Source organism: Drosophila sulfurigaster, chromosome 3, assembly GCF_023558435.1.
Source record: "Drosophila sulfurigaster albostrigata strain 15112-1811.04 chromosome 3, ASM2355843v2, whole genome shotgun sequence".
Taxonomy (NCBI): domain Eukaryota; kingdom Metazoa; phylum Arthropoda; class Insecta; order Diptera; family Drosophilidae; genus Drosophila; species Drosophila sulfurigaster.
Window position 1 is genome coordinate 24,717,091 of NC_084883.1, and position 25,308 is coordinate 24,742,398.

The 25,308-nt window shown below is 43.4% G+C and overlaps 5 protein-coding genes across 6 annotated transcripts; 3 read left to right on the plus strand and 2 right to left on the minus strand.

The window, feature by feature from the left end:
- Positions 1–713: 713 nt before the first annotated feature.
- LOC133844787 (otefin) lies at positions 714–2,413 on the minus strand. Its single transcript, XM_062279044.1, has one exon. The coding sequence runs from the start codon at positions 2,300–2,302 to the stop codon at positions 944–946; it is 1,359 nt and encodes a 452-aa protein (XP_062135028.1). The 5' UTR covers positions 2,303–2,413; the 3' UTR covers positions 714–943.
- A 325-nt stretch (positions 2,414–2,738) lies between these two features.
- LOC133844788 (gamma-secretase subunit pen-2) lies at positions 2,739–3,447 on the plus strand. Its single transcript, XM_062279045.1, has 3 exons — positions 2,739–2,958; positions 3,016–3,120; positions 3,188–3,447. The coding sequence occupies exons 1-3, from the start codon at positions 2,898–2,900 to the stop codon at positions 3,325–3,327; spliced, it is 306 nt and encodes a 101-aa protein (XP_062135029.1). The 5' UTR covers positions 2,739–2,897; the 3' UTR covers positions 3,328–3,447.
- Positions 3,448–4,601: 1,154 nt separating this feature from the next.
- On the minus strand, positions 4,602–16,258 carry LOC133844785 (mucin-19). Of its 2 annotated transcripts, none has more exons than XM_062279042.1 (10): positions 15,967–16,258; positions 14,212–14,491; positions 11,286–13,917; positions 10,418–10,535; positions 9,118–10,333; positions 8,006–9,050; positions 7,710–7,938; positions 7,395–7,648; positions 6,064–7,328; positions 4,602–5,974 (listed from the first exon to the last, which is right to left on the minus strand). In XM_062279042.1, the coding sequence occupies exons 1-10, from the start codon at positions 16,015–16,017 to the stop codon at positions 5,901–5,903; spliced, it is 7,164 nt and encodes a 2,387-aa protein (XP_062135026.1). In that variant the 5' UTR covers positions 16,018–16,258; the 3' UTR covers positions 4,602–5,900. The 2 variants fall into 2 exon arrangements, with proteins under 2 accessions (XP_062135026.1, XP_062135027.1); XM_062279043.1 differs by lacking the exon at positions 15,967–16,258 and adding an exon at positions 14,692–14,863.
- A 5,070-nt stretch (positions 16,259–21,328) lies between these two features.
- Positions 21,329–21,996, plus strand: LOC133839960 (uncharacterized). Its single transcript, XM_062271615.1, has 3 exons — positions 21,329–21,402; positions 21,455–21,607; positions 21,661–21,996. Exons 1-3 carry the CDS (start codon positions 21,331–21,333, stop codon positions 21,994–21,996), a joined length of 561 nt encoding a protein of 186 aa, XP_062127599.1. The 5' UTR covers positions 21,329–21,330.
- A 1,992-nt stretch (positions 21,997–23,988) lies between these two features.
- On the plus strand, positions 23,989–24,860 carry LOC133843881 (uncharacterized). Its single transcript, XM_062277639.1, has 3 exons — positions 23,989–24,067; positions 24,135–24,287; positions 24,346–24,860. The coding sequence occupies exons 1-3, from the start codon at positions 23,996–23,998 to the stop codon at positions 24,679–24,681; spliced, it is 561 nt and encodes a 186-aa protein (XP_062133623.1). The 5' UTR covers positions 23,989–23,995; the 3' UTR covers positions 24,682–24,860.
- The last annotated feature ends 448 nt before the right edge of the window (positions 24,861–25,308 follow it).

Below are 25,308 nucleotides of genomic sequence, written 5' to 3' on the forward strand. Positions count from 1 at the left end.
ATGCACGATATCTATACAAACATAACATATATACAACATATATACGATATGTGTGCTGGCTTTGTTTTCAAGGAATCTGCCGCATTGTCCATGTATTTGTGGAATTCATCATCGGCGACAGTCGCTTCCCTCTCTCTATCTCTTCCTCCCCAGACATTTGACTCGTTTATAGTTGTTGCAATTTTCATAACTTATTGCCATTGTACTCGCGCATTTGAGATCCGGTTGCTGAAGCTAAATAAGGCGAAAATTTCCTTAAGAAAATTTACGCGCAAGTGCGATTTCCACTTAATAAAATTATCCCCCCCTCCTATTTCATACTTCAACCCCTCCTCTCTTTGTCGTCGGACAGTCACTGAAATTCTTATTAATTCTTATCGCAAAAACAAAGATTTCTTTTGCTCTTGCTGTTGTTGCTGCTACTGCGAGCTATGCGTGTTTCAATGCCGACATCGGTATCGGCATCTGGACATGCACATGCCCAGCTTTCCATGTGTGTCTATGTGTCTATGAGTGTGTGTGTGTAAGCGAGTGCGCCTTCATTTGGTCACAGCGATGCCGACAAGTGTTGTACACGCATTCCAAATACTTTTCTATCATTAGCGGCTGCTGCACGCGCAAATGTCAACGCTACTATTCTCTACTCTACTCTTTTCCCTTCTCTTCACTCTTCTTCTACTGCACAGAACTACAACGAAGAATACCTTACACAATTCTTTATACCAGTAGCTTGACGCTTTATTTAAACTCGTGTACAAAGGAAATCACACACACACACATGACCAAAAATCAACCAAAATACCAAAATATGTGTGTGTGTGCTAGTTACAATCAATTGAGACTCTTACAATTACAACGGCATTAAATACATTAAAATACATTAACATGTTTACAAACTTTCAAGAGTATATTCTTTAACTATTTATGGCACAGTCGCATTAAGTTAATAATAGATTTTATAGGCCAGATAGATCAGCATCAGCACAATCAATACGAAGATCGTCTTCACAGGATATTTGCGTCCGATGCTCTGGCCCAATTGTCGGAACTGTGTCGACAGCGACACATTCTCGGGACGCAGCGAGCGACGTGCCACCGGCTCGAAGCTGGAGCCACTGCTGGCTGTGGCAATGGTGCGTCTGTTGTAGGGACTGCTGCGATCTCCGATGCGTTCGGCACGAAGACTCGCCAACTTGCGCGCAAAGTCGCTCTCGAAGCGTGCCGATTTGCTACCAGACTGGTCCTTATCATCTTCCTCGGCGGTGTCGTCGCTTAGCTCGTTGGCAAAGGTGCGTGGATAAGCCGAAGTGGCAGCAGCTGAAGACAGCGATGATATGTAGCTTGTGGTCGGCTGTGGTTGGTTCACATAGCTGCTGTAGCGAGTATAGCTGCTGCTGCCCAAGGTACTGCTGCTGGCCAAGGTGCTGCGTGTCAGGTTGGCAATGGGCGGCGCCTGACTGCGACTCGGCGCCTGATTGAAGCCCGATGCCTGGCTGAAGCCTGTTGCTTGGCTCCGACTTGGCTGCGCCTGAGTAGTCATCTCTCTAGGTCGCGGTACCTCACGTGGCTTGGGCAACTCACGTGGACGTGGCACCTCAGTGACACTGGGCGGTTCATAGATCTGTTGACGACGTTGCGGCTCCTGTGGAGGCAGCTTAGTGGGCAGCTTGGTTGGCAGCGCTTCTTTCTGTTTGATCTTGTATTGATCCTCGGCATTTTTCACTGCCTGTGCCAGCTCCTCGTCCTCCTCCTCGTCGGACTCGAGTATGATTAGCGAGTTGTCCAAGACATTCTCAGGACTGCGCCGCTTAGGAAGTGTGGACGGCTTCTCTGCAATTATCTCGGGTTTCTTCAACACACGTTCGGGAACTGCATCACGGCGTTCCGTGTTCGAGATGCGACGTGACTGTATGGGCGCCGGCTTGGCCACAGGCGCCACTGGCTGTGAGGCAACAACTTCTGGCTTGTTCCCAGCCGGACGACGACGTTCGATCTCTTTGACTTCACTCGGAGTGGCGGCAGCAATAGTGCGACGTGACTTGGAGGCTGCGGCACTGGAGCTATCTGGTTTATCCACAGAAGCAGGGACTACAGCAGTTGCTGGCTGCAAGGTCTCACGACGATTACTGGGTTTCTTTGGACTCGCAGCGGGCGAAGCGTTGCCGCCAAGCGAGGCACGCAAACGTTTAACCAATACTTTGCGACTGCTATCTGTTACCGGTATGTTTGGCAATCCTTGGGCAATCATCTGCGCCCGCAGCTCGTTGTTCGACAGAGAATCCAAATTATCAGTATCGGCCATAGTGCTTTATCAGCTTTTCCAAATCACTTTTTCTTGCACAAATCGTTGAAATTGAAAGCGAGTTGCGCGTCACTTTTTGCGCGGTGCAGCGTTGCTATTTTGTGTGCAAAAGTTAGCTGTTTTCAGTATTTTGTATATGAACTGGTCACACTTTAATATTGGGTACAGCTATCGATATAGTTGCGCAAATATTTTCAAAAGGAATAAGGAATATCTAAGCGTTGCTTAGATTACAGTAAATAATTATCTTTCTTAAAATACAACTTAATGTGGCCTCAAATTAAACTAGATGCTATATGCTATATATTTATTATAATAAAATAAGCATAATTGACATTCACTTCAAATGTCTGGCATCACTATTTTCTTTTGTATACATCGATGTATGCCCGTAAAATCGATATTTCCATATATTTCAAAATCATCGAAAGTGTTGTCGGTGTTTGTCCGCCTCTACTAAACTGAATGGACATGAAAACAAAAAAGTAATAGTTAAGAAAAAGTAATACTCTGCCAGTTTCACTCTATTATAGTGAAAAAGCTTAATAAAGACGCCCACATAGAGTATAAACAATTAGAAGAGGGGCAAACAAAAATGGACATCTCAAAAGCACCAAACCCACGGAAACTACAATTATGTCGCACCTACTTAATGAGTAAGCTTAATCAGTTCCCAAAATGACAATTTGATTACCGAAATTCAATCTTTAAAGCTGGCTTTGCCTTCCTGCCGTTCGTTTGGGCCATAAATGTTTGCTGGTTCTTCGATGAAGCTTTCCGTAAACCTCCATATCCCGAGCAGAGTCAAATAAAGCGCTGTAAGTAATCTCTGATCTTCCCTGACTTCACCAGTATTTACTATAACTTTCAACTCTCTTTTATAAGATGTTATATACTCGGCGATTGGAACCCTTCTGTGGTTAATAGCCTTGACTACCTGGATCATCATATTCCAAACGAATCGAGCAGCTTGGGGCGCAACTGCAGACTATATGAGCTTTATAATACCACTTGGCAGCCCTTAATGTACATACTATATACAAATATTTAGACTCTAGTATTATATTAACTCATGATATTAAAGAAAGACATGTCTTGGACAAGCTCAAAGACCCACTAATAAAAATAACAATTTCTATACAAAATTATTGTAAATTACTCGATTACGATTGAACCTCTCCGCCCCCCACTAAACTTATTAAATTTCAGTTTAATTTTTTAAATACATTTTTTATTCACATCTAAAGCTTATTTTTTCTTTTGTAATATATATATTTATTTTTATATATATATCTATATATGTGTACTATAGTTTGAAATTTCTTAGCACTAATTATGTGTGTTTCCTTTGTTTTGTAATAATTTGTTTTGAATGCCATTTATCCGTTTTGTTGTCTTGTTGTCATCGCCTCAAATTCGAATTTCTGACATCGCCGAATTTGCCGGGGTTTATCCGGCTGTTATTTGTTGGATTTCATTTTCCGGTAGCCGGGATTTCCTTGTGCTTACATACAATTTCATTGTTTAGAATGTCATTAAGTTATGCTTTTGCTTTGTTCTTTCGTCTTCGTTTAAAATACATGTTTTGTTTTTTTTTGTTTTGTAAAAAGTTCTGCGCTTGTACCATTTTATTTTGTTATTCATTCAATAATCTAAGCTGTTCATTTGCGATTTAGTCCTCGTCAATTAATCGTTAATTTTGTTGCACTACACTGATTCCACTACGAACATTTTGTTTGCGATAAATGTGAGATGATAAATTGTGCATCATCCGACTTCAGAATGGGGGAAAATAGCTTTCATTTATATATATTTTCTTTTTTCTTATTGTATCAATGTAGATGCTGTCGGTTATTCCCCTTGTTAATACACACATACATATGATGATGCTTTTGTGTTTATAACATGCCGCATGCCACATGCCAAATGTTGTATCAAGAGTGAAACATCAATCGAAACTAATTTACAATTTATGTATATAATATAAGTATATATAAAAAGACTCGATTTAAGGTATATTTACATGCAATACTTTGTGTTTTTATTGATAAATTCTAAAGAATTGCGTGTGTGTGTGTGTTCTCTTCGTGTATGTAGTTTTGTATTCTTGTTGTTTGTTTGTTTTTGTTTTGTCGGGGCTTAGGCTATAAAACATTAAGTGCCATTAAATCACGCGTGTAGTCTATGAAGCGGCTAGTGAACTACAACACACACCACCCACATTCATATACTGCAGTAAATGTAAATTACACATATCATAATTCGAATTATAATAATGTTTACATACATGATGTATTTGTTTTGTTTTTTTTTTATAGAATTATAAATATTTAAAGTACACTCGGTTTTGATACTTAGAAACATTTAAATTTTAAATTAATGCCGGCACATCTTCGGCCGAGAAATTCACAAAAGGAAAATGTATTTCGTTTGTTTGTTTGTTTTTTTTGTTTTTTTAGATTTTGTTTGTTGTCAATAAACTACGGATACGAATAGTACACACATTACATTACATACATAAGAATATAAAGAATGGGGCGCGCGCCCTTTGTCTTTTAGATGCAAATATTGCGCTAGCTCCATTCGCAACACAGATAAGGATTAATTAATACACACTGCTAAATGCTAAATTTGTTGTAAGATCTACGTTTTATATAATTGGTAATCTGTAAACTGTATTTTTGTTTTTGTTTTTCTTTTTGTTGTTTGTAATTGGTAATATGTAATTGGTAATCGATAATCGTTAAACAATATTAAGATTAAGTTTCTCTTCATTGTATCAATTTGTTTTTTGTTTTGTTTAGTTTAGTTTTGTTTTGTTTTTTTTACAAGAAATCAACACACTACGGTTTTTTCATACGTTTTGTTCATGTTCGATTTACGCCTCTCTCGTATAATAATATATATCTATATATATATATATAAATATATGTAACTATAATTATATTATGTTTTTATGTTTAATAGTAATAATAATATAATATTTCTTGTATATAATTATATATAAATTTATAAGTATATGCAAAATACACTTAGGAAAAACATCTCTAATTTGAAGTTATGCTAGATTATCATCATATCGTTTATGTTTATGTATATATATATATATGTTCTTTTTTGTTGTTGTGGTTGGTTTTTATGTGGTAATAGTAGTGATAACTTAGGCCTTACTTTTCTACATTTATAGTTAACACGTTAAACGAAACATACAAAAAATACTTATGCATTTAAATAGTCGTTTCTTTCATTTTGTTGTTGTTGTTGTTACTAGTTGCTGTGGTTGTTGTTGTTGTTGGGGTGCCTTGTTGTGGTTGTGTAACATTGTAAAAATAATCTATTTACTATATGTATATGCTTCATGTGTGTGTGTTTATCGTGTGTGTGTGTGTATGTTTTGTATATATCAGTGTGCACACCAAGCACTAATAGCAAATGCATTTTCTTGTTTTGTTTGTTGTCAGGGATCAGATTAGTTATCCATGTTTAACCACTTGATTCATCCCTAATCCCTTATCCACTCATTCACATCCACACGGAGCTGTCGCTAATTGTTTTTCACATTGTAGGCCTTCTTCTCGTTGCTGCCGTTCAGTGGTTCTCATTTCGACGGTCCCGGCGGAAATGGATTTATCACAGCTACTGCAGCCGCCTGTTGGCTGGCCAAAACGGCAGCTAAAATCAAGCAACAACAACAGCACAATTAGCATGCGAAATCACCAATCAATCATCTCAAATCATTCCCAAGCCAAATCTCTACATACCTCCATAGGGCGCCGGGTACATGGGGTAGCCGAGTCCTACGTGTGTGTGATGGTGTGTGTGCACATGTCGCTGTGGCGGCGGACTACGCGAATCCGCGGCACCGGCGCCACCCGGTGCTCCATTGCCAGCACCGCCGACACCCACACCCACAGCCGAGCTGCCAGGCGGACCGGCACCTAGAGGCGGCGCTCCAGGCAACGGTTGCTTATGCGCATCCAGCACTGTGCCGGGCGCCCCGCCATGCGACTTTTGGCCAGCCATATCCGATTTGCTGGACGGTGGACCGCCCAGGCTGCCCGGTGGTGGCTGCAGATTCAGTGGCACGCCCCCGGCACCGCCAGGCGCTGAGCCCGGCTGGCTGGGACCGTTGCCGCCCAGTACATTGGGCCCCGAGCCAGGTCCACTGTTGCTGGGACCGCCGCCGGGTTGCGGTGGACCGAGGCTGGGACTGCTGACGCTGACCTTGACGGGTCCGCTGGCGCTGGTGGGCGATTTGAGAGCACGTTCGCTGAGCTCGTGTATTTTGTGCGTGGTGTAATACTGGCTGGCCGCATGGTGCAGTGCGTCCAGCGCCTTGGTGCCCGTGTTGCGTGACAGATCCTCGGGCGCGTGATAGCGTGGTATGGGCAGATGATACGGCGCACCGTTGTACGGCCCGGCGGCCGACATTAACACATTGCGGTACATGGGATGATTGGGATCGAAGCCAAACGGCGTCGGCGAGATGTAAGAGGGATGCAGGAAGTATTGCGAGGTTGGCGGTGGCGGCGGACCCTGTGTTTCCATGGTGGGTTTCTGGCCCTCCTGCTTCACCTTTGGCGGCTGCTGCTGATCATCGTCCGCCGAGTTGCCCTTCTGCTTGGGCGATTCCTTGGTCAGATTGGTGGCCTTGTTGTTGGCCGATGCGCTGGCCGCCTGCGACTGCTTCAGCTTCTGCTGCTGTTGTTGTTGCTGCTGCTGTTGCTGTTGTGCCTGTTGTTGCTGCTGTGCCGCCTGCTGTTGCTGCTGGGCCTGCTGTTGTTGCTGCTGCGCCTGCTGCTGCTGCAGATGCTGATGATGCTGCTGCAACACCTGCTGTTGCTGTGCAATGGATATCTGCTGTGCCTGCTGCTGTTGTTGCTGCTGCTGTTGCTGTGCACTCAGGCTGGCCTCATCCTTATGCTGTTGCGGCATACCAGGATGCGGCTGCATGCCAGGCGCACCTTGTGCCGCTGCCACAGCTGCGGCATTCTGACGACGCTGTTGATCCGTGAACATGTAATATCTGCAGAAAACACGATAAATTGATGAATAAATTCAAATTCGATTGAAAAACAAATGTATTGCATACCGTCGCAGCTCTTCTTCGCGGGCTGCTGCCAAACTGATGGAATGACGCTGATAGATGCTGGGATAGGCGCCCAATGCCTGCAGATCCTTGGGATGCAGCGCATGCGGTTGCTGTGGCTGTGGTGGCGGTTGTTGCGGCTGCTGCTGTGGCTGATGCTGTGGCGGCGGTTGTTGCTGACCCGGATTCGAGTTGGGCTCTTGCTTGATCTCCTGCTTGATCATCGGCTCCTGTTTGATCAGCTTGTTGGCCAGCAGCTACAATGGAACGAATCAGATTTAGTAGTGTATGAAATTCATGAGTGGTTAGTCAACTTACCTGCTGCTGTGGTGGCAAATGCTTGGAGTTCTCATGCGGACTGGGACTCTCCTTGATGCGCTCCTCCTTAATGCTGATGCCAGCCAGCTGCGATTGCTGCTGTTGTTGCGCCTGTGAGCTGGGCGGTAGCCCAGGATGGCCAGCCAGCTTGGCAGCCTCATCCGAGGGCACTATCGAAACGGGACCAAAGTTTGGATCCACACTATAAGGATAACCCGGCGGAATAAAGCTGCAGCGACACAAGACAACAAATCAATAAATTACAATTCAAGCTATAATTATATCCTTTAACTTACTTGTAGGGATAGAAGTGTCCCAGCGCTTTGCCTGGCGTTGGACCACCTAGACCGGCCAGGCCAGCCATGCCAGGCGGCAAGCCAGTCGGTGGCGGTCCAGCCACAGCACTGAGATTAACCGGCGGCGGCTGCACTTGACCCGCCTGCGATGTGGGCGGTCCCGAGTCCTTGCCATTGTTGTCATTCTGACCCGGTTGCTGCTGTTGCTGTTGCTGCTGGGCAACTGACTGCGTTGGCGGCTTTGTCATCAGATCCAATGGCGGCTCCTTGTTCTTGTTGCTGTAGTCAGCGAGATGGCCAACTGCCTGCTGCTGTGGCGGCGGCGCCAGCAGATGCGTCTGCTGCGGTGCCTGTGAGGTAGCTGGCGGAGCGCCTGGCTGTTGCATTTGCTGTTGCTGCTGTGACGGCTTGCCCGGCTGCTGCAGTGCCTCCGGCCCGCCAGGCTGCACCATATACTGCGGCTGTGGCTGCGGTGGCGGCGGCTGTTGTTGTTGTTGCTGCTGCTGTTGCTGTGCCGCCGGATAGAACTGATACATGCCATAGCCAGCCAACGATGGCGGCATATTGGGCGCTGGTGCTGGTGGCACGCCCAACTCGCTGGGCTTCTTGCCCATCAGCTCAATGTGCTTGCCCGGCTGCGATTTGTCGAGCAGCTCCTGCTCGGCCACCGGCGTCGAGTCATCCGATATATCACTGTACGCTGGACTCTGCACATCGTCGCGCGACACGCTGCCGTCAAAGTCACCGGGACCCGGCGACTTGCGGTTCTTCTTCGGCTTAATGCTGGCGCCCACAGAGCCAGGGCCAAAGCCTGGCGAGCTCTTGAGGCCTGGCGGCGGCTGCTGTTGTTGTTGCTGTTGCTGCTGTTGTGCGTAGCCAGGCGGCGCTTGTTGTGCATCCTGTGTCAGGCTGGGCGGTCGCAATGGACTCTGTCCAGGCGGCGACTGTTGTGATGCTGGTCCTTGCTGTTGCTGCTGTTGTTGTTGCTGCTGCTGCTGCAGAGCAGCTGCATCTGGTGGCCCAAAGCGTAGCACGCCCGCTTTCACTGTAAACAAGAGCATAGAGAAATCGTTAAGAGACAGTTGCTGACAAAGGATTGCTGCGAGACTTACATGCTCCTTGCTGCAGCAAGGCCTGTTGCTGTTGCTCCGACAACATGGCTGGCAATCCGGCGCCACAGTTGCCCACGAGACCGCCAAGCAGTTGCTGCTGATGCTGCGACAGCGCTTGTGTTGAGATGCCAGCTGTGATGCTGCCACCAGCCACGGGCTGATTGCCCGCAGCACCAACAACTGGCGCCAGCAATGCTTGTGGTTGTTGCTGTGGCTGCGGTTGTTGTTGTTGCTGTTGTGGTGTCGGCGGCTGTGGCTGTTGCTGCTGCTGTTGTTGTTGTTGCTGCTGCACTGCATTTGTTGTCACCACAGAGGCTGCATTTGCTGCCGCCGCAGAGACAACCAAAGGCAGAGCTGGCAACGCGTCTGGAACACTGCTGCTGACCACAGTCGCTGCAGTTGCTGCTGCTGCTGCGGCAACATGCTCGGGCACAGCAACTGGCGACGCTGTTGCAACTGTTGCTGCCGCTGCGGCAGTGGCTGCTGTTGTGCCATTGGCCACAGCTGTGCTGTTGGCTGGCGGCGATGCTGCTGTTGCTGCTATGGGTGTTGCTACTGCTGCTGCAGTTGCTGTGGCCGCCGCCGCAGCGGCAGCGGCAACTGTTGCTGCCTGTGTGGCAGCGGCTGCTGGAAGCGGTGATGGTGGCGTCGCTGGCTCTTCGGGAGCCTGCATCGAGTCCTCGTCCATGGAGCTGGCACCGCCGCCGCCGCTGCTGCCGCTGGCGCCATGCGCATGCGACTGATGATAGCGCAGGCCATTGGCATGCTTGTACTTCTTGCTGCAGTCCTGCTCGGGACACTCGAGCAGCACCGGTGAGATCGCGCACGGCGAGGCAGTCTTACATTTCTTTGTGTTGATTTGCACATTGAGTCCGGTCACTGGATTGAGCAGGCTCTGCGGCTGTGTGGCCAAGCCACCGCCGCTGGCCGAGATTGGAATGCCACTGGCATTCACCATGCTCACCATGCCGCCGGCTCCATCGGCGTTGCCATCGCCATTGAGCGGTGACGGCGCCTCGTCCTTCGATTTGCGTTTCTCTGGCCGCGGTGGCAGAAATGCTGTTGGCGATGTGCTTGGCGTGGCGCCACCGCCACCCCCGTTGCCCGACGAGCTGCCGCTGTTGCCCGCATTACCGGATGCACTGCGCGTCGCACCGCGTCCCTTGGTTGCCCCGTTGCGCAGCTTTGAGTGCACCTGGGCATGTGAGAAGTAAATCTGCAAGTAAATTCAATTATTCTAGAGCAACTCTTCCACAAGAAGGAGGCTTGTGGTTGCGGGGGGTGGGGCTTTGGTACTCACCGAGCTTCGGGTTTCAGTGAAGTTGCTCAGATCGGGCGTGAGGCCGGCGCTGCGTCCGCGCTTTCCGCGTCCCTTTGGAGTTCGAGAATCTAATTCTTCAGTTGGTGAATCACAGAATCTGCAAGAGAATGATTGTGAAGGAATTATGAGTGATTGTTTACAAAGAAATATTACACTATAAATACAAAGCGATATTACAGAGTGAAATTGTTTACAAATAAATATAACTCCTTCACTGATTGATGGTCTGATTGATTGATTGACTGCACATTACAAAGCTATATTACGGAGTGAATGATAGTTAAAATATGTGATTGCTTATAAATAAATATAGTACAACTATTTTACTAATTGATTGATTGATTGATTGACTGCAAATTACAAAGTAGGTCTTGTTGTAGAAACCTTGCTTTCGTTACAATAAAATTTTACAGTTAAAGTTGTAAATTGCTTCCTCAATCATTTTGATTGATCGAAAAACTTTTATTTTTTGAAGAATTTTCGTTGTAATTGGCAGTTTTGTTAAATTTAATATGATGATTGATTTTGCAGATATGTTAAAAATTGTATCTTAGATCTCCAATTAAACAAATTCAATTGATTGATTGAAGATATTCTCCAAATTGTTAATTCTTTGATTGATTGAAACGTTAAATGAAATCTTTAGTTCTCGCAAAAGTCTCTCTTTAAAACTATTTGACTTCTTTCAAACTGTCGCAACATATAAAGATAACAAACGAAAAATGAATCGCAATCAAAATGTGTGTTATTTAAAAAAAGGCATCTTTATTTTCGGAAACAGTTTGAAAGAAAGTCCCATCATAGTCGTATCCCGTCATATTCGTTTGATCCAAGCACAGCTACTCACCTTGGAGGAGCCCAATCGTGTCGGGTGCAATCGAGCAGGGTGCCCACATAGGTCTTGCCGCGCCACGTTACGTTGACGACCAGAACGCCGCCCTCAGTCTCGTGCCAAACGATGCCCTCGAGGGTGACCGAGGTGCCCGGCTCACAGGGTCCCAGGCAGTCTGGCTCGGTGATGGTGCCGACAGAGGTGCCAATGCATATGTCGACCATATCCTTGCTGCCATCACTGTGCTTGGCCCGCTTTGCCGGTGGAGATTTGCTCTCCTCGTCCCCAGCATTGGGGCCACAGCTGCCGGCGGGCACTGAAATTGTGTGGTGCATCGTGGCTGAGATCATGCCGGGTGCCATTAGCTTGGCCTGTGCCAAGCTGGCCGCTTTGCTCTCCGCATTGCCACCAGCTCCCGTTCCACCAGCAGCGGCTCCTCCGCTGCCCTGGCCATAGCTGTTGGCATTGCTGTTGCTGCCGTTGCCAGCGCCACTGCTGCTGGAGGCAGCTGCTGCCGCCAATTGGGCGGCAATGTGTGAGGAGATTTTAATGCTGGCATCTTTGCCCGGCGGACCCGGTGCATTGGCTGCACCCGGATTAACGCTGTTGCCTCCGCCGCCACCTGCCGACGACTGTGCGGCATTTGTGGCCGCCGTTGTGGCAGCCAGCAATGATGCCGCCGCCGAGACAACAGCAGCTGGCGAACCAGCCGATGGCGTAAAGACGCCCGGTGGCACGGCCGATGCTGAGGAGTTGCCGCTGGCACCGCTGCTGTTGCTGCCACTGCTGGCATTGGAGATGCGTCGAATGCAGGCATGATGGGCACACGGGGGAGCATTTGCTGTCGCTGCAACATCGCCGTTGCACTGGCAATTGCTGTTGCCGCTGCTGCTGCTGTTGTTGCTGCCACTGTTGTTGTTGCTGCCACTGTTGTTGGCATTCTTCTCGGGCGTATCCTTCTCACCGGCCGCCGAGGCTGCCGATGATTTGTCAACGCTGAGGCGATTGGAATGTGCGTTTTTATCCTTAGTCTTCTCGCGCCGATGTCCAGAGCTGCCACGTTTGTTGCCCTGCGGCGTTGACTGTGCGTTGCTGTTGCTGCTGCTGCCGCTGTTATTGCTGCTGCTGCCGTGTGCATTGTTTTGATTGCTGCCGCTGCCGCCACTGTTGCTGCCGCTGCTGCTGTTGCTACTGTTGCTGGAATTATTCAAATGCTTTTTGCTGCTGCTGGAACTGGAAGAGTTGCCGCTGGCGCCGCTCGAGCTGTTGTTGCTGTTGCTGCTGCTGCTATTGTTGTTGCTGTTGCTAAGGGAAGACGCATTCGCATTGCTGCTGCCGCCACCGCTGCTGTTGCTGGTGCTGCTGTTGCCACCATCGTCCTGTTGGCTGCTGCCGCCGCCAGAGCTATTGTTGCCAAGGCCGCCATTCTGCTGCTGTTGCTGCTGCTGTTGATCTGTGGCCTTGACTATCTCGTGTTTGGCCTCGGAGCTCTTTGTGCCGGGCTTGGTGCGTTTGATCTTCATTTTGAGTCCTTTATCGAGCGTTGCCTGATGATCAATGGACATTTTTGCGCTCGATTTACCGCTGCCGCCTTGCGAACTTTGGCCACTAACCGTGGCGCCCCCAATGCCACTACTGCCTATGCTGCCGCTGTTGTTGCTACTGCTGTTGTTGCCGGCACTATTGCTGCCGCCGCTGCTGTTGTTGCTGCTGCTGCTGTTGTTATTGCTCGAGTTGCTGCCGCTGCCGCTGCCCGTTTGCGAGGACATGCCGCCAGCGGAGAGTTTGCCTTGCTGACCACTGCCGCTCGAGTTCGAGGAAGACTGGCTGAGGGAGGACGAAACTAAATTGCCGCCCTTGGAGAAGCCGGCAAAAGTCGAGGATGACAATGTGCTGCCGCTGCTTTTACTGCTGCCGCCGCTGCTGCTGTTGTTGTTTTGATGCTGGCTGTTGTTATTATTGTTGTTGTTGTTGTGATTAAGTCCCGGACTATTCAGTTGTGCCACTAATGCAGACTTGAAGCCCTTGGGGCTGTTGCCAGCAGTGCTGTGATGATGATGATGATGGTGGTGGTGATGATGATGATGGTGTTTGCCCGTTGATGACGATCCTTTGCTGCTGGACAAAGCAGCTGAACTGTTGCTGCTGCCGCTACTGCTGCTGGAGCCGGTTGCCGCTGGCGATGGCGTTGACGAGACGCTGCCACTGGCAATGGGTTGGCGTGTGAACTTAATTGTGGTTGGCGATGTGGCCGACAAATTGCTATGCAATGTGGTCTTGTGCGATTTGTGAGCTGCTGCTGCTGATGAGGATGTTGCTGCTGTTGAGCTGTTTGCTTGTTTAGCATTTAACGTTGTCGATGATGTTGCTGCTGCTGCTGATGCTGCTGTTGTTGTCGTCGTCGCTGTCGTTTGGTTGTTGCCACCACCCGAATGCGCCGCCGACTTTTCAATGTCAGCGTCAAGATCGTCTAGCAGCTCTGGTATGCCGCCAATATTCCACTCGTCCTCGTACTCAAAATTCGTATCCTTTGATTCACTTGAATTGGATGACGAACTGCTGCTGCTGCTCGACGATGTTGTTGAGTTGCTGTTGTTGCTTGTTGTCGTTGTATTATTTGTGTGTCCCTTGCCACCGCCAATTAATTCTGAGCCATCAAAAAATATAGAAAAGTGAAATATTTTCGTTAAAACCGATTGCAAAGTTATCGATAATTAAACACATGGCATGTTTTTGTATTGCACCATATTATCGATTAGACTTTGATTGATGCCTTGATCTAAAAAGCTACAGCCAGCCCATGTTAAAAGCGGCCATGTTCGGCTGCTGTGCGAAAATTGTACCAAAAGCTTTAGCTCATGTTATTTTCTTTCATTTCGATGATTTGCAGTTGCATTTCGTCGTGTATGTGTATGTGTGTGCAATTGTGTGCTCTACTTACTCGAATGCTTCTTAATCGCACTGTTGCCTTGCAAATGATTCGTTGCTGTTGTTGCCTTCACTTTGTTATTGAAATTCAATGCTTGGTTTGTGGCCGCCGTTGTTGTTGTTGTTCCTGCTGCCGTTGAATTTGTTGTTGCTGTAGCCGCTGTTCCTGCTCCCGTTGCTGCTACCGATGATGATGACGTTGTTGTTGTTGCTGCGTTTGCCGCACTTAAATTAGCTAACAATTTATTCTTAATATTGCTTTCCGTTGCTACGTTGCTGCTATTCAGGGCCACCTGCGAAAAATCCAATGAAAAAAAGAAAAGTTTAGTTATACATACATACATAAATATGCTGCCGTGTATGTGTGCTTAAGTTACAAAATCTCCACAAAACTATACCCAAAATACAAAAACACAATAACGGCAGAGGAATGGAGGGGGGAAATGGTACTGCACTCTTCTTCTTGCCTACGCCATGCTCTCCTCGTCATTACCTTTTCAAGCCGATTTTCCATTCCATTACAAGCGTTATAATTGTAAACTTTCGAATGGCGACCGAGTTATGGAACATTTAAATGTTTGCGATTTAATAAATAAATAATAATAAAAGAAAAACGCCGACGAAAATGTTTTGCGCGAGCGTTCTTCAGCGTCCTTTTTTCCGTTCGTTTCGCAGCGCGGCGACGCAGATGAGACTGAACAAAAAACAGCTCAAAGAGCAACCACCGAAAACAGCACGCTCGCAACCAACACATACACATACAGTCTCACACACGCACGCACACTCGCAAGAAGTGCGCTCACCAGTGTTGTCAACTTCGCTTTTTCCCGTCAAATCTAGCTAATCTTTATGATCGATGGAATTTGGGAAACCTGGAATTCTGACTATTTTGTTATTGTATTAATTGAACGGATTTTAAGGTACTCCCTGGTCAAAATATAAGATTCTACGCAGAAAACAATTATTTTTGATAAGTTTTCTGTTGTATATATAGTAGTTTTTAAGTACGGTAGTTTCAGCAACATTTTTGTTTTACTGTTTTTATTTTAAATGGTTCCTTTGCGTGCTTCTTTCTAGCTTTTTTTCAGTTTCCATTAAATACCGCTTTATTTTCATCCCGAATGTTGACAGCACTGTCGCTCACACAAACGTAAATTGTGTAAGAGAGAAGCGGCAGCAGAGAGGAAGAGAGCAAGCGACAGCGGCAAGCGCATAAACAAAAACGCCACTTAAATGCGAGTGTTGGTAAACGAGGCGAAAATAATATAGTTCTTGCTGCTTCTGTTGTTGTTGTGGTTGTTCTTGTTGTCATTTGATTTACGCTGTGATTAAAACAGTCTCGTCCATCCATCTGTCCCACGCCAGTTCAATAATAAACAAAGACAGCTTTAAGTAATTGTGATTGTATTTTCTTCGTCCCAATAAATCAATCAACACAAAATTAAGGCTACCACCGCTGTGACCATAAATAAAACCACAACAAAAACTCAACTTTCCCAACGATATTATTATGAGACTGGTGAATGTATTTTTGCTGAATGTGTTATCATCCATATTTTGTGCTTTATCTGCGTACTCTGTAAACTCTAGTGGCCACTTGAGAAACCGCCCGTCCACTTGAGGTGAGGGCCAAGCCACAACCAACAACGGTCGAAACAAATGACAATAAAATAATTACGCTTTCTTATCACCTTCGATGGTGGTCAGTCATGACAAGGGAGAAGGGGGTGCATACTAGTGCGTACTACAAGTACTGCATACTACTCACCTTATTCGGGTGGTGGCTAGTGTTCGCCTCGTTACGTCTCATTGACTCCATGCAGACGCAAACGATCGGGCGGCCGCACTACGCGGGCCCAAAGTACTACCAATAGTGCCTAGGAACGTACTTTTCAATGTGTTGCTGATCTTCTTGATGTTGCTGATGTTACCGTTGTTATTCTTACGAGCTTGGAATTGTTTTGGCTGCTGGCATTGCCGCACTGTCGAGTTTTCCAGGCAACGGCACAGGGAGGAGACGCAGGGCCTCGGCCCTCGGGCCAAACTGTTCATTTTCAAAACTGCAAAAAAAGAGCGAGAATGTCAATCAGTATGAGTGAGAGCACAAATCATAGTAGAGTGCTTCAAGTGCTTCCAGCGAGCCAGCCAGCGCTAAAAAAATAAATTAGCTATAAATAAAACATGCAAAATAACAACAAGAAAAATACTACATAAATAACAATTTTGTTGCCTTTCAAGTGTGGCGGCCTTTCGAGTTTTTGCGATTAGCGATAACCGCCACCCTCTTATCGCTTTGCTGCTCCGCTCTAGCGAAAGCTTGTTGGGGCTTTGAGGTTAGGTTGAATGCTGCGCAGCAGAGAGCTGTTGTGATTTGCTATACGCGACCTGTGTGTGTAGCACTTGGCAGACACCTTAACGACTTGGCAATTAAAACACTTTTGCAATTTGCTGATAACCCACTCGAGTGCTTGAAATATGATTTTGGGTACACGATGCCTCACTGGTCACGGTAGCGATTGTCGATAAGATATCACCGATATCATTCTAACCAAACAAACCAAGTCAAATCGAACTACACCACCCACAAGTGCTGTCTGTTCGTACATATGTATGTATTTATGAGGGAATGTAACGTCCGAAAAGTATTTATCGCACAACAACAAATAACAGCCATATACAGCTGAATAGAGACACTTTTGGACATTGCTATAAATAAAGCAGCATTAAGCGTACAACATTTCAAGTTATTAGCTGTTATAAAACATGACAAGAGCGAGCTTTTGTGCTGCTGCATGACGTCATCGTTGGGTCGGTGACAGGCAAACGAACGACGCAAACGTCGCCGGCGCCCGTAATTAAGTCGTTCTGTTCTCGACTTGTCACTTCAAATTACTGTTCACTCTCTCTGTCGGTCTGTCTCTTTCGCTCACTTAGTGGGTGCTTATTGAGACGTACTTAAACATGCATATACACTCATACACACGTATGAACAAGTTGTCAGCGGCTAATCGCTTTTTAGTTTCCTCTTTGCTCGTCCACTGTTTGTAAGCCGCTTTGTCAGACACCACACACAGACACAACAACAACTACTACTACTACTGCACAGCAGCCACCCCTCACGTGGATTAACGAATACAAACATACATACATACATACTTGTATGTATGTGCGAAAGCCCATTGTGCTTTATGGCTTTATGTTATGTACGTGTAAGTGTGCACGTTTGTATGGGTGTGTGCATTTACTACTACTATCTATGACAGTTTCATAAATTGGGTCGCAACTTCCAACACTTTATGATCATCATAACTCCCACGCTGTCTTTGGGCTTCAGCTTATAGTATGCTTCCATTGGAATTGGAATTGCTGGAAAGTCTGTGGATTATTTTGCTTTTAATGCCCATTCAAACGACGCGCAAGCAATTAAATTTGCATGTGGTTAGCATTTTTTTTTACGATAATTAAGTAACGCACACACTGGCAGACGTTTATTTCATTTTTTATGTGGGTTTCGCTATTTTGTTTTTGTTGGACAATCATTTGTTGTTGTTGTTGGCGGTTATTGTGTGTAATGCTGCCTTTATATTTTAATATGGATATTTAATTAATTGAGTTGTTGCGTTTATTGTCATTATTAAAAGAGCCCACGCATATCAATAATTGGTTAGTGAGCCGTGTGTTAGTGTGTGTATGAGTATTTGTCATTTGCATTATAATCTGAGTCAGAATAACAATCACATCGATTTCACGCACCCTAAAGCTTTAACGGCAAAAAGTCTATCAACGATCTCAATGAGTCAGATCTCATTCCAGAGCTTTTTTGTTGGTCGCTAATCTGACAATTCTAACAAATCGCTGCTAGAGCTTTTATTCCAATTATTTTTGGACTGTTCGCAGGAACTTCCTGGAATGCTCATGGGAAAGATTGACGATTAACGCCACGTGCATGGTGGGTGGGCGCTGCGTAGCATGTGGCATGAGGCATGTGGCATGTGGCATCAACGTGCCAAAGCGCGGTAAGTGCTGTTTGCAGCCATAACAAACAAACAAGCCGATTGAAACACTCCATAATTTAGACAAATCAATAAATTACTAATAGCCGCTCTTCTTTCCTTCCCTCTATCCTTCAACTACTTGCAACGAATTTGGCAAGGGACGTGCTATGGTTGGGCAGGAAGTAAGAGGTAAGTGCCACAGTTGGAAAGAAGAAGCTGCCACAGCCAGTTTGCCTCGTTGGCAAACTACACAAAGGCAGCGCCGGTCATCGTTCAAGTCGTGCTTTAAATTGGGCCCCAAACTGGATAATATATAAGTGTGTAAGTATGTATGTATGTACACACAAACACATCTGTATATATTTCTCCCTCCTGGATTTTTATGAGGAGACGGGTCGGTCGCATCTTGTTATAGCCATCGCTGTCCGCACGTACTAAACACCGGGCGAGCAGAGGGGCAAGTGAAGTGAAGGTAGAAATGCATGGACTGTGGAGCTGTGGGGCAGCAGCTAAGTTCAAGATTTACGACCACGTCGTCGTCGTCATCGTCGTCGGCATCGTTGTGCTCATCTTTTTGTGGTTGTATAAGATCGATCCGCTGACGCTGCCGCCGTTGATGTTGCTGTTGCTTTGACTGCCGCTAAATGAACGCCTCAAGGGAGTTGCCAGTTGCGCTTTTATTAGCAAACTAACCGCAACATAAAAAAAAGGGGGGCAGCCATAAGAAGGAGTCTCAGCGAAGTTGCTCCCATCCCTCTTTTCCCTTAACGCTCCCTGCGTTCCCTCATCTTCTCGCCACAAATTGCGTTTCGTTTATAATTCCGTTGGCTCTTATGCTTTTTTGATTCCCTGTGCAGCGCGATAATTTGATTTTATATTCACTCATACTCTCCCTTACTCTCTCATTCACTCAGTTTCCCTCTTTCACACACACTCGCACACACACACACACACACACTCGCACTCTCGTGTGTCGTTTCAAGTGTTTATGTTGCATCTCTGGTTGCGTTGGCGGCTCAAAATGTTGCAGCGCTCGCTGCCTTCGTCGAGTTCAATTAAATTAAGTGCAGCCCCGCCTTTTGCCTTTGCTTTTGCCTGTGGATGTGGATGCCACCGCAGCCGCTGCCGCAGCCGCAGCCACAACCGCCACAACACCAACACTCTCTGTGTCTGGTAACGACACTCGAGTGGCGATCATGCCACTTAAGCGGAGCACACTGCTCAAGGGGCGCGTCGCTCTGCTCTGCTCTGCGGCACATCATTCAATTGCTTTTTCAATATCGATCACTCAGAATGGTTGAAACTGAAGTGGTCTACGCCTCGACCTCTGTCTCTGCCTCTGCTTCTGACTCTTCTTCTTTCTGAGCTGCCCGAGCTCTCACTCTCAAGTGGTTGTCCAGATAAGCGTGGTATTATACCTTATAGCCAGCATAGATACAAGGGGTATACTGCGCTTGTCAAAGAACTACAGTCCCATATTTATTATTAAGTTGCACTTTTCAGTGATTTTTAGATACATGCTATAATTTTGTTACATGGTTGCATTACATAATAAAAGAAATATTAAATTCACAATATAATCAATTATGTAACAGTTGTTATATTCCCGCTGGAACAATATTGAATTCTCCACAATCGAAAACTAATTATTAAAAACTAATTTTAACCTGATTATTTGCTACATGCTGGTGAGAAACTCCCCATTTCGATTATCACTTTATAATTATAATAATTATGAATCCGATAGAATATACATTGACGACAACTAGAGTTTGTTAACCACCAAATAATGGAGTAATTTTATTGCAAATTTTTGCTATATATAGCCAGAGATCATTGGTTGGACTTTTTATTGAAAATGATTTTCAAGGTGTTTCGTTTAGTCTGTATAATCATTGTATTCCTATTCCTCTTTGGAAATGATGCTAAGGTAAAGAAAAAAATCTGAATAGAACTAATTTATCATCAGACTTGGTTTTACAGCGCATGTGGGATTATGAAATTATTTGGGTTGAGACGTATTCCTCGGATCCAGAAAAACAATCACTACATTTCAATATAAAACAAAATCGTCTGGGTGAAATCTTCTTTGACGGATATATTTTTTATAATTATAACGTTGCTAATGGAACTATGGTATGTATTCTAAAATACCTTAAGAAGTCATAAGTTCATATATTTCCAAACAGGCTGAAGGCAGGGGTTGGCGCAGTTCAACAGGATACGAGAATGAATATAAACCGATCCCTTACTTGATACCAAAGACAACCTACGACAAATTCATGAAAAGTTACTATAATGACTTGTTTTATAAGAATTTGTGCAATTGCTCAACTCTGCCAAAACCAGAAAATATTGATCCATGGAAAAATGATAACTATACCTTTAGTGGCTGCATTGTACAACCAAAAGGCTTTCCCGATATAGCCCCCCAAGGTTACTATAAAGGAAATTTCTCTGTAACTGGGGAAGTAAATTGGGGTTTTGTGGGGGTCGTTAAGGTATTCGATAAATTTATGCCCTAAGTAGACATTTAATCGGTATAAAATAACTTCGAATTAACTCTAATAAAATACAAAATGAAACATTAAATATATCGTTATTGTGTGAAGTCAGGTCAGCTTTCCCTTACTCGACATAGGGAGATGAAATGCGCGCAATTCTTTAAACATCAATCATAATATGCACAGGATATACATGAAAGCTTTAGCCAACCTCTCATCATAACACTTAAGAAAGGTATAGACATTGTGACTGTAATAGGCTTCTTATCTTTAAATCTTTTATCGTGTGTTATTATTGGAATTCTCGCATAAATAGTTACGAACAAATTATACATTCTTAGTCGTAATTAGACTTGTACATATGTAAAAAGTTTTGTGTTTGTATCTTTTATAGTTGCTGACATTTCGGTGTTCATACGGACGGACGGACAGACAGACGGGCAGTCAGACATGCTAAATGCTGGTGAAAAACTCCCCATTAGAATAAACATTTTACAAGTATAATAATTATAAATCTGATAGAATATACATGGTCGACAACTAGAGTTTGTTAACCATCAAATAATAGCGACATTTTATTTCAAATTTCTGCTATATATAGCCAGAGATCATTGGTTGGACTTTTTATTGAAAATGATTTTCAAGGCGTTTAGTTTAGTCGGTATAATCATTGTATTCCTATTCCTCTTTGGAAATGATGCTAAGGTAAAGAAAAAATCTGAATAGAACTAATTTATCATCAGACTTGGTTTTACAGCGCATGTGGGATTATGAAATTATTTGGGTTGAGACGTATTCCTCGGATCCAGAAAAACAATCACTAGATTTCAATATAAAACAAAATCGCAAGGGAGAAATCTTCTTTAATGGATATATTTCTTTTAATTATGATCTTGCTAATGGAACTATGGTATGTATTCTAAAATACCTTAAGAAGTCATAAGTTCATATATTTCCAAACAGGTTGAGGGCAGGTCTTGGCGCAGTCCAACAGGAAACGAAAATGAATATAAAACGGTCCCTTACTTGATACCAAAGCAAACCTACGACAAATTCATGAAAAGTTACTATAATGACTTGATTTATAAGAATTTGTGCAATTGCTCAACTCTGCCAGAACCAGAAAATATTGATCCATGGAAAAATGATAACTATACCTTTAGTGGCTGCATTGTACAACCAAAAGGCTTTCCCGATATAGCCCCCCAAGGTTACTATAAAGCAAATTTCTCTGTAACTGGGGAAGTAAATTGGGGTTTTGTGGGGGTCGTTAAGGTATTCGATAAATTTATGCCCTAAGTAGACATTTAATCGGTATAAAATAACTTCGAATTAACTCTAATAAAATACAAAATGAAACATTAAACATATAGTTATTGTGTGAAGTCAGGTCAGCTTTCCCTTACTCGACATAGGGAGATGAAATGCGCGCAATTCTTTAAACATCAATCATAATATGCACAGGATATACATGAAAGCTTTAGCCAACCTCTCATCTTAACACTTAAGAAAGGTATAGACATTGTGACTGTAATAGGCTTCTTATCTTTAAATCTTTTATCGTGTGTTATTATTGGAATTCTTAGTTCTTAGTCGTAATTAGACTCGTAAATATGTAAAAAGTTTTGTGTTTGTATCTTTAATAGTTGCTGACATTTCGGTGTTCATACGGATGGACGGACAGACAGACGGGCAGTCAACATGCTAAATGCTGGTGAAAAACTCCCCATTAGAATTATCATTTTATAATTATAATAATTAAAAATCTGATAGAATATACATGGTCGACAACTAGAGTTTGTTAACCATCAAATAATGGCGACATTTTATTTCAAATTTCTGCTTATATAAAGCCAAAGATCATTGGCGTGAGTAAATATTGAAAATGATTTTCAAAGCGTTTACTGTGTTCGGTATAATCGGAGTATCCCTATTCCTGATTGGAAGTGACGCTATGGTAATCAAAATATATCTCAATGGAACTCATTTATAATCAGAGTTGATATTATAGCGTATGTGGGATTTTGAAATCATTTCGATTGAGCCCTTTACATCGGATCCAGACAAGCTTTCCATTGACTTCAAAGTAAAACAAAATCGCAAGGGAGAAATCTACTTTGATGGATATATTTCTTTTAATTATGATCTTGCTGATGGAACTATGGTTCGTATTTCAAGTACCTTAAGTAAACGATATAAATATACTATACAAGTATTTCCAAACAGATTGAAAGCAGTGCAATGCGTAGTCAAGCAGGAAATGAGAATGAATATGCCCCGGTGATCTGGAGTATACCAAAGCAATCGTATGACGAATTCATGGAAAATTACTATAAAGATTTAGTTTATAGTAATGTTGGCAGTTGCTCAACTCTGCCAGAACCAGAAAATATTGTTCCATTGAAAAATCACAACCATACTTTTGTTAACTGCAATGTCGAGCTGCATGGATTCCCCGATATAGCACTCCAAGGTTACTATAGGGCCAATTTCAATGTAACTGGGGAAGTCGATTGGGGTTTTGTGGGAGTCGTCAAGGTATTTGATAGATATAGGTACTAAGCATATATTGAATCGGTATAACAAATCATTGTATTGCAATTGGTTAACATGATAATAAAGTTAAAAATTATACAGCAAATAATAAAAATAAATAAAATTATTGATCTGCAATGCAAATACTTAAATACTTTCACCAAACTGGGTACTTCAGATCTAATAATCTTCGAGATCGAAATGTTAATATAGATTGTGGTAACTTTCCATTAGGTGTATCATTTAATACATATTATAATTAATACTGTTTTTCTACCAATGTTAAGTTGAATTGATCTATCAATTTAATTAAAATTTGTTGTTCTATAATGCCTTTTTAAGTTGTCTGTAAATAATCTAAATGATATTTGATCTATTTAGTGCATGAAAACTGATTTTAATTAGGGCACCAGAAAAAGGGAACCAAAAAATTTAAAAAATGCACTATACATTTTTCTCTTTCATATTCTGTACTCCCCTTGATAATTCTTTGTCCCCCGAACACTGTAATTTCTCGAAATTAGATTGTCGACAAACGTGACAAATTAATTTCAATTGCATGCCTACTCGATGGTATTCGTATTAACATTTCGGAATTATCAAACTGATGAATCCGATAGAATGAACATGAACTCCAATTAGAACTTGTTAACATAGTTATTGGGAATTCAGCTAAGTATCTATAACAAGATATAGCGTAATTTTATTTAAATTCTCAGCTATATAAGGCCAAAGAGTATCGAATCGTTAGTAAATAGTAAAAATGTTTTGCAAAGTGTTGACTGCAGTCGGTATAATCATTGTATTCGTATTCTTGTTCGGATGTGATGCGAAGGTAAACAATTTAGTATTTCTCAATGAGTGTCAGTATGTAAAATATACCATTCGGATTGTAATAACAGCGCAGGTGGGATTATGAACCCATTTCGGTTGATCCTTATACGTCGGATCCAGATAAACTCGATATTGAGTTTAAAATTAAGAGAAGTCCCAGAGGAGAATACTTCTTTGCTGGCTTTGTAAACTTCAATTATGACATGGATGAAACTACTATGGTTCGTATTTAATTCCCACCTGACTGAATAAGTCGGTACAGTTCTATTTCCAAAACAGATGGAGGCCACTGCAATGCGCAGTCAATCTGGAAACGATGATGACTACACACCTGTGCCCTGGAGTATACCAAAGCAAAACTACGAGGAGTTCTTTAAAAATTTCTACGGTGACTTGGTTTATAAGAATTTCGGCGATTGCTCAAATTTTCGAGATCCTGCTGATATCCTTCCTTGGGTAAATGGCAACTATTCCTTCAAAGATTGTACAGTCTCAGGAGATGGCATGCCTGAAATAGCGCCCCAAGGCTATTATAAGATAAATTTCAATGTCACTGGAGAGGTCGAGTGGGGTTTTCAGTCTGTCTGTAAGATATTTGACAAATTAATGCCCTAAACAGGTATCAAATTTCTAATGTTGTAGCAGCATATTCTGCATAAATATTTAATTCAGTAAAATCGACTCCTTTTGGAGCAGTAATAAGCTTTATTCCATTACGTTTTATTTCGAACGAAGTGTAAAATAAAAAAAGAAAGAGGACTGAATTTATGGTTCGAATCAGTTAATTTTATTAGGAAGGATTTTTTTTTGAGGATAATAAATTTTTTTTTTCTAAAAATTATGTTTCTAATGATTATGTTCTAAAAATAAACGGTATATTGAAGCATTTAAATTGCAATATTTTAAACGCAATATATCTTTCTTTTAAAGATTAACTCTGAAGTGTTTTAATTTTTATCTAATGGGAATTATTAAAAGAATGTTTTTTTTTTTTTGTTCTTGAAGCATTTTTAGACCTTTATGTTCAAATTATTATTTTCCAAAAATTAAGAAAATATTGAAACCGTTGGACATAGATTTGGTAAAACCCAATATATCTTTTTTGTTGAAGTATTAAAATAAGATGTTAAAATAAGAGTTATCCTTTTTTTTTAATTTCACTAGTCTCTATATTATACTTTAAGAATATCTCTTTATTATGCTTTAGAACTTATAAATTAGTTATTTCCTGAAGGGTAAATA

Excerpts from the sequence above, each read along its gene's own strand:
- LOC133844787 (XM_062279044.1), bottom strand. The coding sequence starts at position 2,302 with ATGGCCGATACTGATAATTTGGATTCTCTGTCGAACAACGAGCTGCGG.
- LOC133844788 (XM_062279045.1), top strand. The coding sequence starts at position 2,898 with ATGGACATCTCAAAAGCACCAAACCCACGGAAACTACAATTATGTCGC. Across the intron at positions 2,959-3,015 it reads ATGTCGCACCTACTTAATGA|CTGGCTTTGCCTTCCTGCCG; the intron begins GTAAGCTTAATC and ends CAATCTTTAAAG. Across the intron at positions 3,121-3,187 it reads GCAGAGTCAAATAAAGCGCT|ATGTTATATACTCGGCGATT; the intron begins GTAAGTAATCTC and ends CTCTTTTATAAG.
- LOC133844785 (XM_062279042.1), bottom strand. The coding sequence starts at position 16,017 with ATGGAGTCAATGAGACGTAACGAGGCGAACACTAGCCACCACCCGAAT. Across the intron at positions 10,334-10,417 it reads TCACTGAAACCCGAAGCTCG|ATTTACTTCTCACATGCCCA; the intron begins GTGAGTACCAAA and ends ATTTACTTGCAG. Across the intron at positions 7,329-7,394 it reads CGCGAAGAAGAGCTGCGACG|ATATTACATGTTCACGGATC; the intron begins GTATGCAATACA and ends TGTTTTCTGCAG.
- LOC133839960 (XM_062271615.1), top strand. The coding sequence starts at position 21,331 with ATGATTTTCAAGGCGTTTAGTTTAGTCGGTATAATCATTGTATTCCTA. Across the intron at positions 21,403-21,454 it reads TCTTTGGAAATGATGCTAAG|CGCATGTGGGATTATGAAAT; the intron begins GTAAAGAAAAAA and ends TTGGTTTTACAG. Across the intron at positions 21,608-21,660 it reads ATCTTGCTAATGGAACTATG|GTTGAGGGCAGGTCTTGGCG; the intron begins GTATGTATTCTA and ends ATTTCCAAACAG.
- LOC133843881 (XM_062277639.1), top strand. The coding sequence starts at position 23,996 with ATGTTTTGCAAAGTGTTGACTGCAGTCGGTATAATCATTGTATTCGTA. Across the intron at positions 24,068-24,134 it reads TGTTCGGATGTGATGCGAAG|CGCAGGTGGGATTATGAACC; the intron begins GTAAACAATTTA and ends TTGTAATAACAG. Across the intron at positions 24,288-24,345 it reads ACATGGATGAAACTACTATG|ATGGAGGCCACTGCAATGCG; the intron begins GTTCGTATTTAA and ends TTTCCAAAACAG.